Source organism: Falco naumanni, chromosome 3 (assembly GCF_017639655.2).
Source record: "Falco naumanni isolate bFalNau1 chromosome 3, bFalNau1.pat, whole genome shotgun sequence".
In the NCBI taxonomy this organism is placed as follows: Eukaryota; Metazoa; Chordata; class Aves; order Falconiformes; family Falconidae; genus Falco; species Falco naumanni.
In genome coordinates this window covers 46,906,791-46,923,162 of record NC_054056.1, presented here as the reverse complement: position 1 = coordinate 46,923,162, position 16,372 = coordinate 46,906,791, and the positions used below count along the sequence as shown (strand labels likewise).

The window sequence follows — 16,372 nt, the reverse complement described above, 5'->3', positions numbered from 1 at the left end:
AAAATCATTAACAAATTATGTTTATAGATCTTGTGCTACTTACCAGAAATACTAATTTTCAAATTAAGTGAAGTGATACTTCTGTACAATAGTTCTAGTTCAATACTTTCTGTTAGATTTTCCATAGCTAGAGAATAAACAAATAAGCCATTTTCAGGGGAATTAAGGTGAGAAAAAAGGTTAAATTAATTCTGTTACTTCAGAGATGATAAATTTCCTATAAATTGATGTTGCCCAGCTAAAAATAGAAACCTGCTTTTGCATAAGAAAGCTTAGGTGTTCTTCACCAAAAAATACTGTTGACCACAGGGAATATATGATTTAACTATCTTGCACATATGTGTTTTTTAATCACTTATCAAGCTGAATTTGGTACTGGGCTTTGACTTGCATACATGACAATTTATGTAGGTGGTAGAGGATAATTTAGAGAATGCAAGCAAGCATTCTTCGTTATTTATCTTCTGAAAAGGTGTGTATACATTGTCATTCTTCAGTGCTTACTTTTTAGACTTTGACTTCTGAGGCTACTTTTGGGTCTTACTTTTTCACTGTTAACTAATTTGTATGCCTGTCAGCCCAGTAATTGTATCACCTTTTTTCTTTACTGCAATAAATTTCTGCTGTGCCAAAATGCACTATAAAATATTGATGTGTCATATGTGCCTCCTAGGAGCGTTTATTCCTGGAGTTCCTGTACAGCCAGTGGTTTTACGTTATCCAAACAAACTGGTAAGTTCAGCTTGCAGTAAATATGGGGCATTTTCCTTTAAATACATTGGCACTTCTGTAAACTTTTAGATTAGATAACTAGATTTAGAAATTTGGAAAACATTAATAAATGCTTATTGGCTAAGTATATATTCCTTAAGCCTCTAGCAATATAGATAACCTTAACAGACAGTTTAAATGTTTTGCTTTAATTGGATTGCTCCTTTAAAACAGTGCTCTGAAAGTCATTCAGGTTGTTACAAGAAGTACTATACAAATGACAAGACAAATTCTGTCAATTTCTGTCTAGGAGGCATGTGTTCCCACCAGCTCCCTTACTGCAGTGTGTGCTGGAGAGGGTTTTTTTAATATTGTTTATTGCTGTAGGATGCTTCTGCACCTCCTGCCTGTGGAGGTGTTAGTACAAATTAACGCAACCAGGTAAATGATAATAGAATAATGTGTTGGGGACCTCGGCACATCTATAAGGTGTCTCATTGTCAATGTTTTACATCCTCTGTGCACTTGGCTAAGGACTGCTAGACACTAGCTAATTTGGAGTAGTCCTTCAATATAAATCAGATTCATGCAAATTATGTGTAAATTATAGTGCTTATTTGCAATACCTAAATTAAAAAATTGTTACAAATGCTTGTACAGGTATGGGCAAACAAATGAAGACAAAGGTCACTTGATCTAGTTCCAGATCAAGCCTACAGGAAAGCATAAAGGATGTTTTTTTATATTATTTGTTCTACCTGATGTAGATACTTTCCTGTGCTACTGCAGCCAGAATCCTGTCTGTCTACATTCTTTGGTTAATTAGAAGATGCTTCCTAGTGAACTTTATTAGCTTTTATTCTTGAGGTTTCTTTTTGAGCACTGTGAGGGTATTTTCAAGTCCAGACTGTCCCCTTCTAAAATAGAAGTTATTTAGGAGAGAGTGGGAGGAGTGTCAGAAGTAAAATAAGGACTGCCTTGTCTCTTTGCTGATACATGTCCCATCAGAAGATCTCATGTCGTAGATCTCATGTCATCTCTCTTTGACTAGCCCACTAACAACCCTTTGATCTAAGGATTTAATTTCCTCTTGGTACCAGAGTGCTTACATTTTTAAAGTGTTTCCATCCAGTGTTCTTTCTGCCAGTTTACAGGTTGATATAAAACGTAAGTGTAACTACTAAAAAAAATAATAAAAGAACCTAAGCAGAGTTAAAATATGTAGACCACCACTTGCTGTCAACTGAGACAAGGTGTGACGGCAGCCAACTAGTTTGCAGTAAAAACAAAAAAATCATCGTTATGGATGCTGCGACAAGTATAGCAGCCTGTTATGCTTGCTTGGTATTAAGTGCATTGTAGCAGGTTATGTGGGACTTTTCATTACATAAATGTTTTATTTTCAGGAAGAAACAGTATTTTCTGAAAATGTTTTTAAACTTCTATTGCACTGACAGTTTTGATTGCAAATATGCACATGCCTCTTATGTCCTGCTTAATATACATTGTTACTTTTGGTTAATATTACACTTATTTAATATAAACCTATCAAACATTAATTTGCAGGTATCTTCACAAATCCTTTTTTGTACTGAAATGTCCTTATTGCCTGTAGTACATAATATGCAATGTTTGTAAACTAATATTATATGTTTCTAACACTGTATTAACAGAAATTGTGAGCTTTTTACATTGAAGTAAATCAATATAAATTTTAATGAAAAAAATTCATAATTGTTTTTATATTACTGCAAAATGTTGTATAAGAAACCGTAAATATTTCTATAGGTGTCTGAGTTGGCCTGAATCTGTGTATTTACTTTTTCCTACTACTAGTAATTGCTGTAAAACATACAGTTTTCAGTGCTGTACTGAGTCATTTAACCTCCTAAGGTCTACTTCCACTAAGCATTAATGAGAGAGGGGTAATTGCTATTACTATTTGATTTTTAGATTAGCTTGGGGGCTGCAGAAGAGTTGCAGCAAAGTGAGAATGAGGAGAGGAAGGAGGAATATGATGTGGTATGTGAAGGTGAGATTTCTTTTGTTTAGGATGCAGTTAAGTAGCAAGTAAGAGTAAAACGGAGTAGAGAAAGACCATTGTTTTTCGTAAGTGAAGACAGCATTTCTAGACAGTTTGAATTGTCTCTTGCTTCCTGTTGGCTTGCTTGACTGCTGCATATTTTGATTTTAGGTTTAGAAAGGAATTTCTTAAGATCTTTGCTTAGCTAGTGAATTCCAGATACGCATTGTGCACTGTCATCCCGCTGCTTTTAGTTTGAGCTGCCTGCTCTGATCTACCTTCAGAGCTGTGAGTTACACAGTACAGATGAGAACAGTCTTGGACTTGAGTGCAGCTGACTGTTTCGGGAGGCTTTTTGAGATCAGAGCCTGGGGTGAATGTAGTAGGTGTGTAGTTGGATGTTTATTTCCTTGTATTCTGTTCAAGAACTAGGTGAAGTAGTGCTGTTCTGCAGTGGACTGAACCATGTAGCAAAAGTGATGTAAATTCAGTTATTTTCTAGCAAATAAATCTAGTCCTGCTTGCCATGAAGAACTGTTTCTATTCAGGGTTGCCCCTTGACTGTTCTTCAGGCTTGTGATTGTTTGCAATAGATGCCTCCTCTGGGCCAGTATGAGTTTTTCTTTACGAGTAGTATGATAGCATGCTGCTTCTCTTGATGCATAAGCAGAAAGAAATTGTAGGGCTTAAAATGTTGCTTAGACCTGAAATTCAAAATTTGATTCTGTTTATCTAGTTTGGTAGTGTTTTGTCTATTGGATGCTTGACAGATACTACCAATATTCTAATTAAAATAAATGTTCTAATGTCTCCATCCATAGGTTCTATAACAATCCTTTATGCAATTAATTTTTACGCTGGATTTCTTCATGGGTACAGCTTTTCCTTAATTTGAATTTTCTGTTAGTGCTGTTAATTATGAGGAAGATGTACTTCCACCCAATTAAAATTACTCATAATCTAGATACAAAAGTTTTGAAGTGTACTGAGAATGCTATCAAAGTGAATGCTGTCCATAAGCATAAGCTGTAATAAATATAAAAGATACCTAAACTAGGTAGGGAAAATGCCACTTCCCATCTTCTGCTTGTGATTTTTATCGTAACAATATTGGATACACTGGCAGGAGGCTCTGCCTCCTGTTTTCTACTACGTAGCATTTAGTCATCATTTGTTCTGTGTCCTGATGTTCTTGATGGGAAAAAAGCACGCATGTCTGCTGTGACATTCATATTGGGAATTTCTGGCAGGATTGTTGACAAATACATAACTTAAGTTTGTCATGCCAGCTAGCCAGTACAAGGGCTGGATTCTGAAAATACTTATTCACTGTTCAGTGATCCATTGCCCAGGCAAGGTACCTTTATGGAACTCGCTTTTGTCTTTGTCTCCTTCTGCACTGTTGCAATTTGAGAGCTGAGTTGGATATGTGTAGTGTTGTCATTCTATATGGCAGATCTAGTCTCTGATTAGAGAAATTACCAGCTATCTACATTGTAATGGTCAGGGTTTGTAAATGAAAGTTCCTTGTGGAAAAACCAGACTGACTTGCAGTATTATCAGAGACATCAAAATTGCCAGAAACAGTTTAATTGCAAAACTATAGACATTAAAGTTCTACAAGATCACTACATGGCAAAGTCCATTTTCATGCATGTATGTTGATTGCTAGAGGTAAAATTTGTCTTTTACCATATTTTGTTTGTTTTAAAACAATTGTTGAAATTAAAGATTTAAATTTTTAGTAGTCCATTATGGTATATTGATTGACCTTACTCCAAGCTGTTGGTCTGTCACATTAGTCACACTTTTCTTCTTTTATGGATGTGGTACTGTCTTTCATTTTTACTTTTGACAGCCTTTTGCTTTAAATGGTGATTAAAACAAGAGTTTGACTTGATTTTTCAAGGTCATGGCACATGAAATCACCTAAACTCTAAAGTGGTTTTGGATGGTAGCATAGAGCTGAACGGGAACATTTTGAGTAGGTTGATAGAAATACCTTTCTGATCTGGTTTTTTAGAAACCTGGATTTACTGAATCCTTTTGTCTTTCCATTAATGACTTGTACAATTTCTTTCCCAGTTGGCAAGAACAGTAGCTTGGAACTAATTTTCAGTTTTTTTGATTCTTACTTCTATGCTTAAATCTTGTCTCCAAATATTGCAGTTTTTTCCTGTGCTGTTTCTTAGTCTTACAGTTAAGAATGTGATGACCTTTACTGTCATATTCCTTCCTGCCACCTGTTACATAGTCCTTTCCAGGTCTCTGTTCCCTTTTTGCTATTTGCATCTTGTTCGCTTCTTTCACTGCTATTTTTCCTCTGCACACCGTTAATCTCTGGCTTCTGAAAGTGCTGCTGGTCTTGCCTGAGAATAAATTGGTGGGTTTAGGTGTCTTATAAACGTACCTTTTGATTCTTGGATCAGGCAGATGAATGTATGCTGTCTGTGAGTAAAGGCAACTGGAAAAATACTGTTTGAGGATAAGGTCTGTCTTGTCCTATTGCTTTATGTCAGCTGAGCAGGCTTCCCATTCAGTTATCTCCACAGGTCCCACACACTTCAGAAGTGTTGCAGAGTGTTCATATCTGTTGCTGGGAGGTCCAAGTGAAGCGTATAGAAGCTTGAGGGATGACACCCTGTTGAGCAGGATGGGTTAGGAAAATACACATGGACTATGTATTTCAAGGAACATCATGTTACAGTAAATAACTTTCTTTTCCAAGGCTAACAGCATTTGAAGAATCCCTGGATGTGTAAAGGTTTTATGAATATATTCTGTGTTTAAGAGCTGGGTTACTGGGTATTTCCTAGCTACATAAAAGTAGTCTTGATTCCTACTGGTGGTAAGAACCTTTGCAAAGAGGCCACTGAAGTTTCCATGAAAACCTTTAGTCATATGTCATCGGTTACACTATCTATAATGTAATGAAATTTTCAAGTATAATAATTACAACTGTCATGCTTCTCTTCTTAGGACACAATCACATGGACGTGGCAAGGACCAGGAGCGTGAGTGGTTTACTCTTTATTGCTTACATCATGATTGCTTTCCATCATTAGTTTTTATTTACATGTCTAACAGGCATATATAGTAGTAATGGCTGGTTATTGGATTATTCCTTGGGATTAACTTGTGTCTTTTATTTACTATTCCATAATTATGATGATAATCAGTTAGAGGAATCCAGGTATAAACAGTGTGTTTCTGCTGCTGTGATTTTGGTGGTTTGCAGGATAGATTTTAGGGTTTAATTTAAAATATTATTTTTTTTTTAGCCAAGTACCTGAAGTAAAAAATCTTGCTTATGATCTGTATATTTTATTGCCTGCAAATAGATTTGGTGTGTTTCTGTATAAAATCTGTATGGCTATTGTTTGAAATTTGACTAGTCTCACAGAAAAAGTCAACCCACTTGGGGAATTTGGACATACTGTTTGAATGTAACTTCAATTTTTTTGTATTTTGCTTTTTAAACAAAATGCTATTCTAGAGGTTCCCTAGTGAACTCATGTAATGTAAAATAGTAAATGAAGCAGTTACTGCTTGTTAAAAAGAGTATTTTTTTAGTATTATTTACATGTTGGGGTTGGAGTAGAAGTTGTAAATGTTTAGATGAAGATCAAAACAAGGAGTTTTCAAACCTAAATTAAGGGGAGTTGGACTTCATAGTTAATAGCTTGCTGTTAGCCTCCTCCTTGGGAAATGTTTTGAAAGTCCCACCTGAGGTCCTATATTTTAGTAGTAACGAGGAAACCATTGGGATCAGCCAAGAATCAAATAATTTAGAATTTTTTCAATTTTGAACCTTCAAATGGGCTGGGAACCAGGTCTAATTAAGGACATTTCTAGATTTGGAGACTTAAGGAAATCATCAATCACTTTTAAAGGGTCAGCTTTCAATTGTCACATTGGAAGTAGATGAATCCATGATAGTGTCTAAAGTAGGTACTGCAGCATTTACTGTGTGTGGGGATTTGTTCTCTCCTTGTGAGTTTCTGCCTCTTCTCTTGCATTTCAACTGCTGTTCATCTTAGCAAATTAACTCAGCCAGAGGGGAGAAAGGTGAGTAGCTTGCTTCCAGCTTAGTGTCCTACCTGAGGAGTCAAGAACACATAGAAGGAGAAAGAAGAGGGAAGGAACTTGTAGGTGTGTTGCCTCAGACCACTTTAATGTGTACAAAACCCTTATCTGGAAGTGGTGACCTCTGCTAATAAAGTTAAATTAAATTAAAAATGAATCAGAATCTGAGACAGCATGTAATGTTCTGCAAATTCACTGGGTCAGTTTAAATTACAGCTTGACTTAATTAGGATTAATTCTCCTGAGTGACCTAAAATGTATTTCTAATGTCTTAGCAAGAAATACTGTTAAGACTGATACAGTCTTGACTTTCTCAGCAAATCTCTCTTCTGTCACAGTGTTAGATAAAACTTAATCTGGAATGTTGATATAGCAGGAGTATTCTGTTTGTTCAGAGCTCTTATAGCCTTTAAAACAGATCAAAAACTCATCATATGGAAACTATGTTTTCTTCCACTTATGGAAAGTAATGTTTTTACTAGTTTGACAGTGTTCAGAGCAGATCAACTAACTTACCTTGAAAACAAATACTGACTAGAGCATACAACTTAAATTTTCTCGGTATCGGACTTGAGTTAGATACAGGTTCTATCAGTTTTTAAAATTTATACTTATTTAAGGTTTAATCTTTGAGGATTACAGAATGTTGGCAAAGAGAAAAGTTTACTTATAACTTACTGGGGTTTTTTTAATGCTCTAGGACAAGGACCTAGAAACCAGACTTTTAATGTTTCCTGTCAGTGATGTAAACTTCAAATCCCAAGTTCCACGGTTGTTCTTGCTTCTTTTCTTTGCTTTAATGTGTTGGAAGTTCAGTAGGAAAGAAAGGAAAAGAATGTGTTGCAGCCCTGAATGAATGTATAGCAAAATGAGTGGGGTGTTACTTCTAGGAATGGCCCTTTATCTAGGGAGGATTTTGGCCAGCCCTCCCCTCACAGTGATTGACTGCTGTAATTACCTAGATACCGCATAAAATGTGGCTATTAATGCTGCTCCCTAATTTAGGTTTACTAAATCCTTTCCTGGATTTGAATCGTACTGCTTTCTAAGGTCAAGTTGATTCCAGTTATCTTGTGTCTTAGGCTACTAAAGCACATGTACTGCATTTCATTAACAGACTTGTGAAGTATAATGAACTTTGATTCCAAACCAAGGTAATGATAAAATCTTAGTGGTTATATTTAATCTTGCCAACCCTGTGCTGAATACAGCATTTTCCTGAAACAGACTTACTCTTTCTTTGCATACTATGCATACATCATATCTTACTGTATGTATTGGTACCTGCATATCATGTTATCGTTTGTCTTCCTGCTTTTGTGTATCTTTTAAGATGCAACTTCAGCGTAAATTACTTTTGTTAAACCTTGCAGAATGTAATATATAGAAGTACTCTCAAAGACCGTTTATGTTAATTTTTTATCTGGGTGCAATCATGCCTTCAAGTAGGAATGTTACCTGAAGATTTTGGAGCATAATGTACTACTGTTTTGCTACATATAAATTTTTTCCTCCATCTTTTTTCTCTCTTCCCCCCCCCCCCCCCCCCCCCCCCCTTCCTTTTTAGGTTAGAAATTCTGTGGCTTACTTTGTGTCAGTTTCACAATTCTGTGGAAATTGAGGTCAGTAAAAAAACCAGTGTATTCTGAGCAGTATCAGCATACATAATATTGTACTTAATTCTGCAGTAAAAGTTTGTATACAATCTTTGTATGTACATCTGTAAAAACAGGTTGAAGTGCCACTTACATTTTTCGACAAATGGCTTCTGTGTCTGAAAATGTAACCTAAAAATACAGCTTTCCACTTGGCTTAAGACTTTACTTTCTTATACATTCAAATTTAGTACTTAGATTTCTGACTGTTTAAAGGGCCTTTTGTGAACAAATTGCTTGTCTTTTAATGGCCTGATTACTATTTCAGCGAGTATACAAACTGTGTGTGTTAGATTTCAAAGTGTGTGAACAGTGGTGTATATCTTCTAGAGAAAAATCATTGTAGGTGGTTTCTTATAGGCCAGATACGTTAATATGTCTAGCTAATTATTAAGCTGCACTGTTCAGAATGTGAAATCGGAAAACACAAAGAAAAATCTATGTATATTCTTAACTTTGTTTTGAGAAAAACACTGTATGATCTTAAGGCTGAAGACTATTGTAGTGGAAAGGCAAAAACAGTTAAAACCCTTCCTTTTAAATTGCTGTCTTTATGCATTTTTACAGAGAGTAAATACATTTTTGAGGACAAGTACAGTATTTTAAAGGTGTTAGGAGATTTGACAAATGTTCTACAATTCTTCTGCTTACATTTTTTAATGAAGCAGCTGTTTATCTCTGGAACTGATAGCAGGGTAGACTAATGGGAAGAACTGTTAATACACATGTGAATATTGTAACATATAACTTATGCTAATCACAGTATTTATCATTGTTGTACTCTGTGTGTGTTTATGCTTTAAATTCTTCTCAAAATAATGAATGCACAAAATACCAGCCAGTGAACAGTTGTATCTGTTGCAGAAATTAGTTTGTGTTACCACTTTAGTTGCTTGTTTTCCGCTACTAATAGTATAAATATTAAAAATTTTAAACCCCTTTGTTTCCAAAACAGTGGCCTGCTTTTGGTAGAACAGCCAGGGAGCCACTGCTTCATGCAGGGGTAAGACAAACTAGCTAATTGGCAGGACTTTTACTCTATCTCAGGAACATGGTTCTCTGCCCTAGGCAAGTAAAATGGGTTCTTTCACACAGAACGGAACACTGCTGAGCATTCTTGATTTTTTTGAGGCAGCAGCTGCGAGCAGATGTTGAGTTTCTGTTGCTCATACAGGTCTTGCATAAGGACAAGTTAGGATCTTCGGTTGTCTTAAAAAAAAAAGTTAACTTTTGGAAATACTCCATACTAAAGCAGGAGCTCGTGGAGGATAGAGGAGCAGAGCTGTTTGCCAGGCTGATCGCAAGTATGAGGCAGAGTACTTGAGAGCTACTTGTTGAATCTGCTTTTGCAAGGAGGTGCAGCAGATTTAGGAATGTGGAGGAAAAATGAGTTGTTCTGTGTTCAAAGTTGTGTTTTTCCCCTGGTCTCCAAAGTTTGTTGGCCTTTATTCCATCAGCACAGGGATACTGGCAAATCCCAACCAGCCTTGACACCATAACTACTGCTGAAGGCCTAGTTAATCAGGGAGATGTACAGCAAAGCAACACAACTTCAGTGTTTTTAATTAAATGATAGCTAGTAAGGTCTAACAGCCAGCAATCAGGATCCAAAGTTTGTTAGTCTGGGCTTATCTGCATATAATGTGTGCTCTGGCATACCATACATGTCATCCAGCATGTATATTGAGAAGCAAGTGTCTATGTAGATTTTATGATAGGTTATGACAAATGTTGGCCTGCCCATTCATCCATCCTGCACTTGGAACTGGCATGCAAGCAATCTTGTGAAGAAGAAAGGGTATACAATCATCTGCACATGTGGTTTGTTTTGGCTCATGTTGATTTATTTTGCTGGCCTGTCAGCTTCAGTGTTCATACATCCATAACTGTGTGCAGCAGCTGAGAGCTCTTCTAGTTTTGTTAGTGGTGCTGAAATGATTGTGCAGTTTCTGTCCAGTTGGACACAGACATGTAGAACACCTCTGAAACTGCCTTATATTCAAACTTGTCCTGTGTTTGGGTGAATGACTTGATAGCAGTTTTCAACTGAAAGAAACAGAATGGGGCTTGGAAGCTGAAGGAACAATCTTTTCTATGTCTGTTAGCTTTACAGTCTTTGTCTTATTGTACATTACATTACATCACATCAGGCTGGCATACCTGCTTGTAAACCTGTAAGACAGGAGCTATATGTTTTCAGATGCAGTGGTGCATGTAGGGAAAACAGTAGCAAAATCCAAAATAAAGATTTGTCCATGACTGCATACTTCTAAGAAACAGTTAGACAAACATCTAATGACAGGATTTTGAGTACTGCTGATCATACCATTATACGATTCTGAAAATATAGCTAACTTCTTAGTTACTGAGAAGTATTTGCTTAAATGATAAATTTTTGTTTATTCCCCAGTTGTTATTTTCCTTTTTAAAGACCAGTGTGAAATTTCTGGATCATAATTCCTGTTTTGTACTACCCATAGGTAATTACATGATATATAACTAAGCTTTTTACAACTTTGGTTTCTACTGCAGAGATTTTCCACAGGATTATGAATATTTTGTTCACTTAGTGCATAAAGTGTCTAATTCCATTGCACTAAGGCAATTGTCTGTCTGGTACTGAGCAGGAGTGGGAATCAAGAGTGCTCCCTTCATCTGAGAAGTATGTTACTTAGCAGAAATAGGATATTTTGAGGGTTTTTGTAGGTGAGACTGGCCATGATCTTGAGGCTTACATCATATTTCAGTGAACACATAGCCAAAAGCTGGAAGGTCTTTTAATATAGGCCATCATATTCTGAAAACTGCCTTTTCTATGGCAGGTCTCCAGCAGTTCTGGTTTAGTTTTCCCCTTCCAACCTCAGCTGTTCTGTTATTCTATGGCCATCTGCATTTATTTAGAATTTTTCTTTCAATTGAGTATTAATAACTAGTGTTCAATTTAAAGGAGAAATTTTTCAAAACATCCGACAACAGAAGGTAAAAACACAACAGTCATATATGATTTCTAAATGTGCAGGGGATATGTATCTCATATAAATACTTCATGCCCCAAGAATTTGAATTCTTGGTATTTAAGCTATAGAAAAATGTTTATGTAGCAGGTGCTTTTCTTGCATATCTAGAAAGAGCTGAATAATAAAAGATGTAAAAGAAAGGTCTGTGCAAGAAAATGCTAATACTTTTAAATGATTTAAAAAATTATTGGTCCCACCTATGAAAGGAAGATAAACCCGTACTTGGGTTCATGAGGTAAGAAATTAGCAGAGTCCCTATTATATGAATTTCTAGAAGTATGATGCAGCCTTAGGCATTTAAGTTATTTTTAATTTTTTTATAGTCCTTTTGTTAATATGATTTTGTAAGTAGCAACAAAATATACAACTATATTTTTCACCATAGTGCTATGGTAGAGATTGTTTAAAATGTTAAATATTCTCAGTATAATTCAGTTATCTGTCTGCAGTTTCTACCAGTGTATATTCCTTCAGAAGAAGAAAGAAAAAATCCAGTGTTATATGCCAATAACGTCAGACATGTAATGGCAGAGTAAGTATGTTGTAATATGGAATAAAAATAGATGTGTGGTTTTAATTTTAAGATCAAGAAAGTATTGTGAAATCAAGTCAGTGTAGTTACCTGCTTGCAAAAAAGCTTGTAGTCTGCAGTAGTGTATAGAAAACTTTATATAGCAGTTGTCTTCCTCTCTGAGGAGGCCAGAGCGCCGCAAATACAGCAGGAACTGTAGAAGTTGGTGGTTTGAGTGTGGGGGGGGTTTCTAACATGTCTTTGTATAGCAACCCAGTTCCGCTTGCTACTATGGGTATTTAGTCTTCTGGGGAGAAAAGTAAAGTTGAATTTTATGAAGGATAAAGTAACTGAATTTTGTATTAATTGAGATTGCATTTTAAGCTGTGATTTATTTTTTTAATCATGTCAGGAATGATTTTGTGTATTCATCAACTAACGTGTTAGTCTGTGGTTATTTCAAATAGTAAAGCACAGCAAACCTGTTTCTGTTGGAAACAGAGCACTGATACAATGCAAACTAATTGAAGTTGAATGTTAATATGATGGCACAACACTTGTCTATAGTGTATAATAAAGCCAACATTGAATACACAGACTTAATTATTCTCTTTTGTTGTATTTTTTATTAATGTTATTCATTCATTTTTCTGTCATTTCAGTAAATCTTCCATTAATAGGCATGCTTTTCAGTGTTCACATAGGACCCTCAGGTCTATGATCATTAATAACTGTAGAAGGATTTATGAATCTTTCTAATCCTAATTTTGAAATACCTTGTGAAATCTTAATTTCCTTTGTGTAACTTCTTTTCCGTTTCTAAGATACCACTTTCAGCCAAAGGCCAGTTTGTAGACAGAAACTGGTAGTTCTGTGGTTTATAAGCAGAACTCAGCTCTGTGAGTTTCCTTAAGGATGTTGGGCCTATGTAACAATAGATCAATACTCAATCTGTTGTATGAAAGGATGTTTTTCACAAAAGAAAAACCAAAGCTATCGGCATTAAGCAGCCTATCTTAGACTTGCAGTGGCCTCAGACTTTTGTAGTTAACTCAAGACAGTCAGCTGGTGCTATGTAAGTGTTGTCCTCAGACCTTGGGCAGAAGGCTGTGTTATGAAACCTTTGTTCTGAACTCTGCTCCAGTCAGATGGCATGGATTGTGTGGTATAAGGAGAATTTTTGAAAACCTACAGAAGTTTACAACAACCGGCATGTTTAAAGCCTTCCCTTCTATGTGTGTGTAGGAGGAGAGACATGATTTTCCTTGTCCTTTTGTTTCTCCATCCTACCTTTGTAGAAATAGGCATTTGAAGTAACAAGTGAGATACAAGTCTAAAGGGAAGACTATCAGAATAGAGGATGGCAGGTATGGCTGAGGTGAAGAAGAGACTGTAGATGCTGTGTGAAAGGAAAATAAATGTGTTTAGATATCAAAGTTCTGAAGTTAAAATGCAGATGGGAATAAACCAGCATGCTGATGGCTGGATACCATGGATTATTGTAGAGCAGTTAAAATAACATCAACGTAACCAAAACTTATTTATTTCAGACCACTTCCAAATGCTTACTTGTAGTGGCAGTTCTCCAGAGTCTCTCAGTACATACACTTGGCTTTTGGTACAGAAGATATCAGCTTAGATGCTGTCAGTCAGTTCTGGAGCTGTAGCAGTTATAAACCTGATGCCTGAGGTGCTATTTGGTGCTAGCATTGCACTCTGCACTGCTGAATGAAGGACAGTGTTACTGCTTCATCTAGATTTGTCGCCTTTTCTTGAAGATCAGATTGGTGGCAGTGTACTACTTGGATGTGAAGAGGTGACTTCAGGATCTGTTTAGAAGTCTGCTTTGCCCTTTCCATCATTTTTCTGGAAGAAGAGTCTAATCCTGCTGGATATATATATATACAGCAGCAGAGGTGGCAGTCCCAGATGATAATGTATTTGTCATCTAGAACAGGTGTCATAGCGAAACCTTGTGTCTTACCTGTGATTTCAAGGGGTATTGATAGAACTTGCTGAGTGCAACAATGAACACAGTTTCCGCTCCCGAAATGTGTTTGCCTTCATCATAATCTTGTCTTATGAACAGCTTCTGCTAAGTGCTGAACAAAGCACTTTAACAGGATGTCTGATTCTTAATGCTGCTTCTGCTTGTTGACTCTGTGCAGGATTTTTGGTTTAGCTTTACATGTTTAGCTTCTCTGTGGGCAGCCACAGATGGGAGTGATGGGGATGTCTATATAGTTCCTGTTGGCTTATATGCAAATTGCATATTTGACAAAGGAGATGCTGTCATTCAGAGGTTTGCTTCAACCCACCATTTGTATCATGCATCTTTTCTGCTGCCATATATCATCCATTTGAATATGAACACGCACTGGTTTGCTTTTGCTGGATCATTGTGCTGCTTTTGGCTGGGAGAGAGTTAATTTGCTTCATAGTAGCTAGTATGGGGCTGTGTTTTGGATTTGTACTGAAGATAGTGTTGAGAGTACAGGGATGTTTTAGTTACTGCTGAGCAGCATTTACACAGAGCCAAGGCGTTTTCTGCTTCACAAACCACCCCACCAGGGACCAGGTGGGGGGTGCATAAGAAGCTGGGAGGGGACATAGCTGCGACAGCTGACCTAAACTGGCTAAAGGGATATTCCATACTATATGACATCATGCTCAGCATATAAAGCTGGGGAAAGAAGGCAGCAGGGGCTTGGTGGGGGGTGGATGTTCAGTATGATGGTGTCTTGTCTTCCCAAGTAACCCTTTTGCGTGATGGAGCCCGGCTTTCCTGGGGATGGCTGAACACCCGCCTGCCAATGGGAAGTGGTGAATTAATTCCTTGTTTTCCTTTGCTTGCGTGTGGCACTTGCTTTACCTATTAAACTGTCTGGTTTTTTCAACTCACAAGTTTTCTTACCTTTCTGATTCTCTCCAGCATCCCACTGAGGGGGAGTGAGCGAGTGGTGATGTGGTGCTTAGTTGCTGGCTGGTGTTAAACCATGACAACCATGTTGGGGACGATCGTCTCACTGATGTGAATGTTGTGATCAAAAGTTACTCTGTCTGGATTACTGTTCTGCAAGCATCCTTTCCAGCTGCTTTTCAGGACCTCCTTTAACAGACTTCTTCTAAACTTGTTTTAATTAATTCAAATGTAATATGAGCTGATCTCTTGATGAATGGTATTTCAGTATTTGTGCGCTGTCACCAAATTCCACAAGAATCCAGGTGACAAATTTCTTTTTTTTTTTTTTTTGAAAGGACACTGTCATGATAGAAAATGAATTTAAGGCGCTCAGCTTTTACAGACCTTTTGGTTGCACTTGTGACTGTTCCCTACATTACAAACTCGTAGTGGTGTCTTCCGTTGCAGTTCTCATCAGGAGGATGAGCACGATCCAAGCCTTGCAAGTTTACAACATCTATAAAAATACAAAATTTCTTTCTAAAAGGGTTTCTTAATCTCACCTATGCAATTACCGGTGTTTTCATGTCTGTGATCTTTAATCTTTTTTCTCATTGAGATATTCAACAGTATTGGGCCAAAAAGTAGAATCATGTGCCATCTTGTTACAGCCATTCATCTCAGTTTATTCTGTTTGGGAACTATCTGTGTAATCGAAACTGGAATTACTCATGCAGGATAGGCACTGCTGCTGAATAGTTACTCCATGCTTGTCTTCCTTTGGATTGTTTTCTTATTCTGCACAGAAGGTATGTGCAGATTAGATTTATCTGCTGTTTAAAGTATGCCCCCCTACTTATTCCCTATCAATCTGCTTTGCATTTGATTTTTTTCTCATACAACCTATTTTGAGCAAGTCTGTCTTGTTTGGTCTTTCTGGCCTTGTTCTGACTGCTACTCTGTTTAGTCAGCGTCTATCTCATCCACAGCATGCTATCAGGAAGTATGTTTAGAGTCACTTTCAAATCACTGAAAACGTTGAGTGCTTTTAAATATTGCAACAGTCCATGCATGTTCTCTCTTTAAAATAAATAAAATTTGGTGATATCTTGAGGTCTAATTCACTTCGTATGTTTCTTATTGCTCTGATACACTTCTAAAACCACCATGCTAGTAAGTCATGCCAGGTAGATACGCATTATATTGGCTCACTTCTGTATTAACAATTGGAAATAATCATTTGGGTCCTCATGTGCATGAGCTATTATCACCTTGCATTGGTGGTAGTCAGTGTCAAGCTTTCTGAACTAAGTTATGTTTGTATTTTTTTTATATACCTTCAAAGTATTAACTCATGATTAACTAGAACTACGGTAGTGTTGTAAAATGTCAGCATGTAGACCCAGGAGTTCTGAAGTTTCTTTTGTGGCAATCCCAGAAAGGCAGAGTATCTATAGAAGTGCCAAA

General features: G+C 36.8%; 1 protein-coding gene across 1 annotated transcript in view; it reads left to right on the top strand.

Moving 5' to 3' along the window:
• Positions 1-16,372, top strand: part of LPCAT1 (lysophosphatidylcholine acyltransferase 1) — a 60,026-nt gene that overhangs the window by 22,406 nt on the left and 21,248 nt on the right. Inside the window, exons 6-9 of the mRNA XM_040586441.1 lie at positions 674-732; positions 5,714-5,748; positions 8,388-8,442; positions 11,942-12,024. Of these exons, the coding sequence (XP_040442375.1) occupies positions 674-732; positions 5,714-5,748; positions 8,388-8,442; positions 11,942-12,024 (232 nt within the window). The remainder of the gene's footprint in view (positions 1-673; positions 733-5,713; positions 5,749-8,387; positions 8,443-11,941; positions 12,025-16,372) is intronic.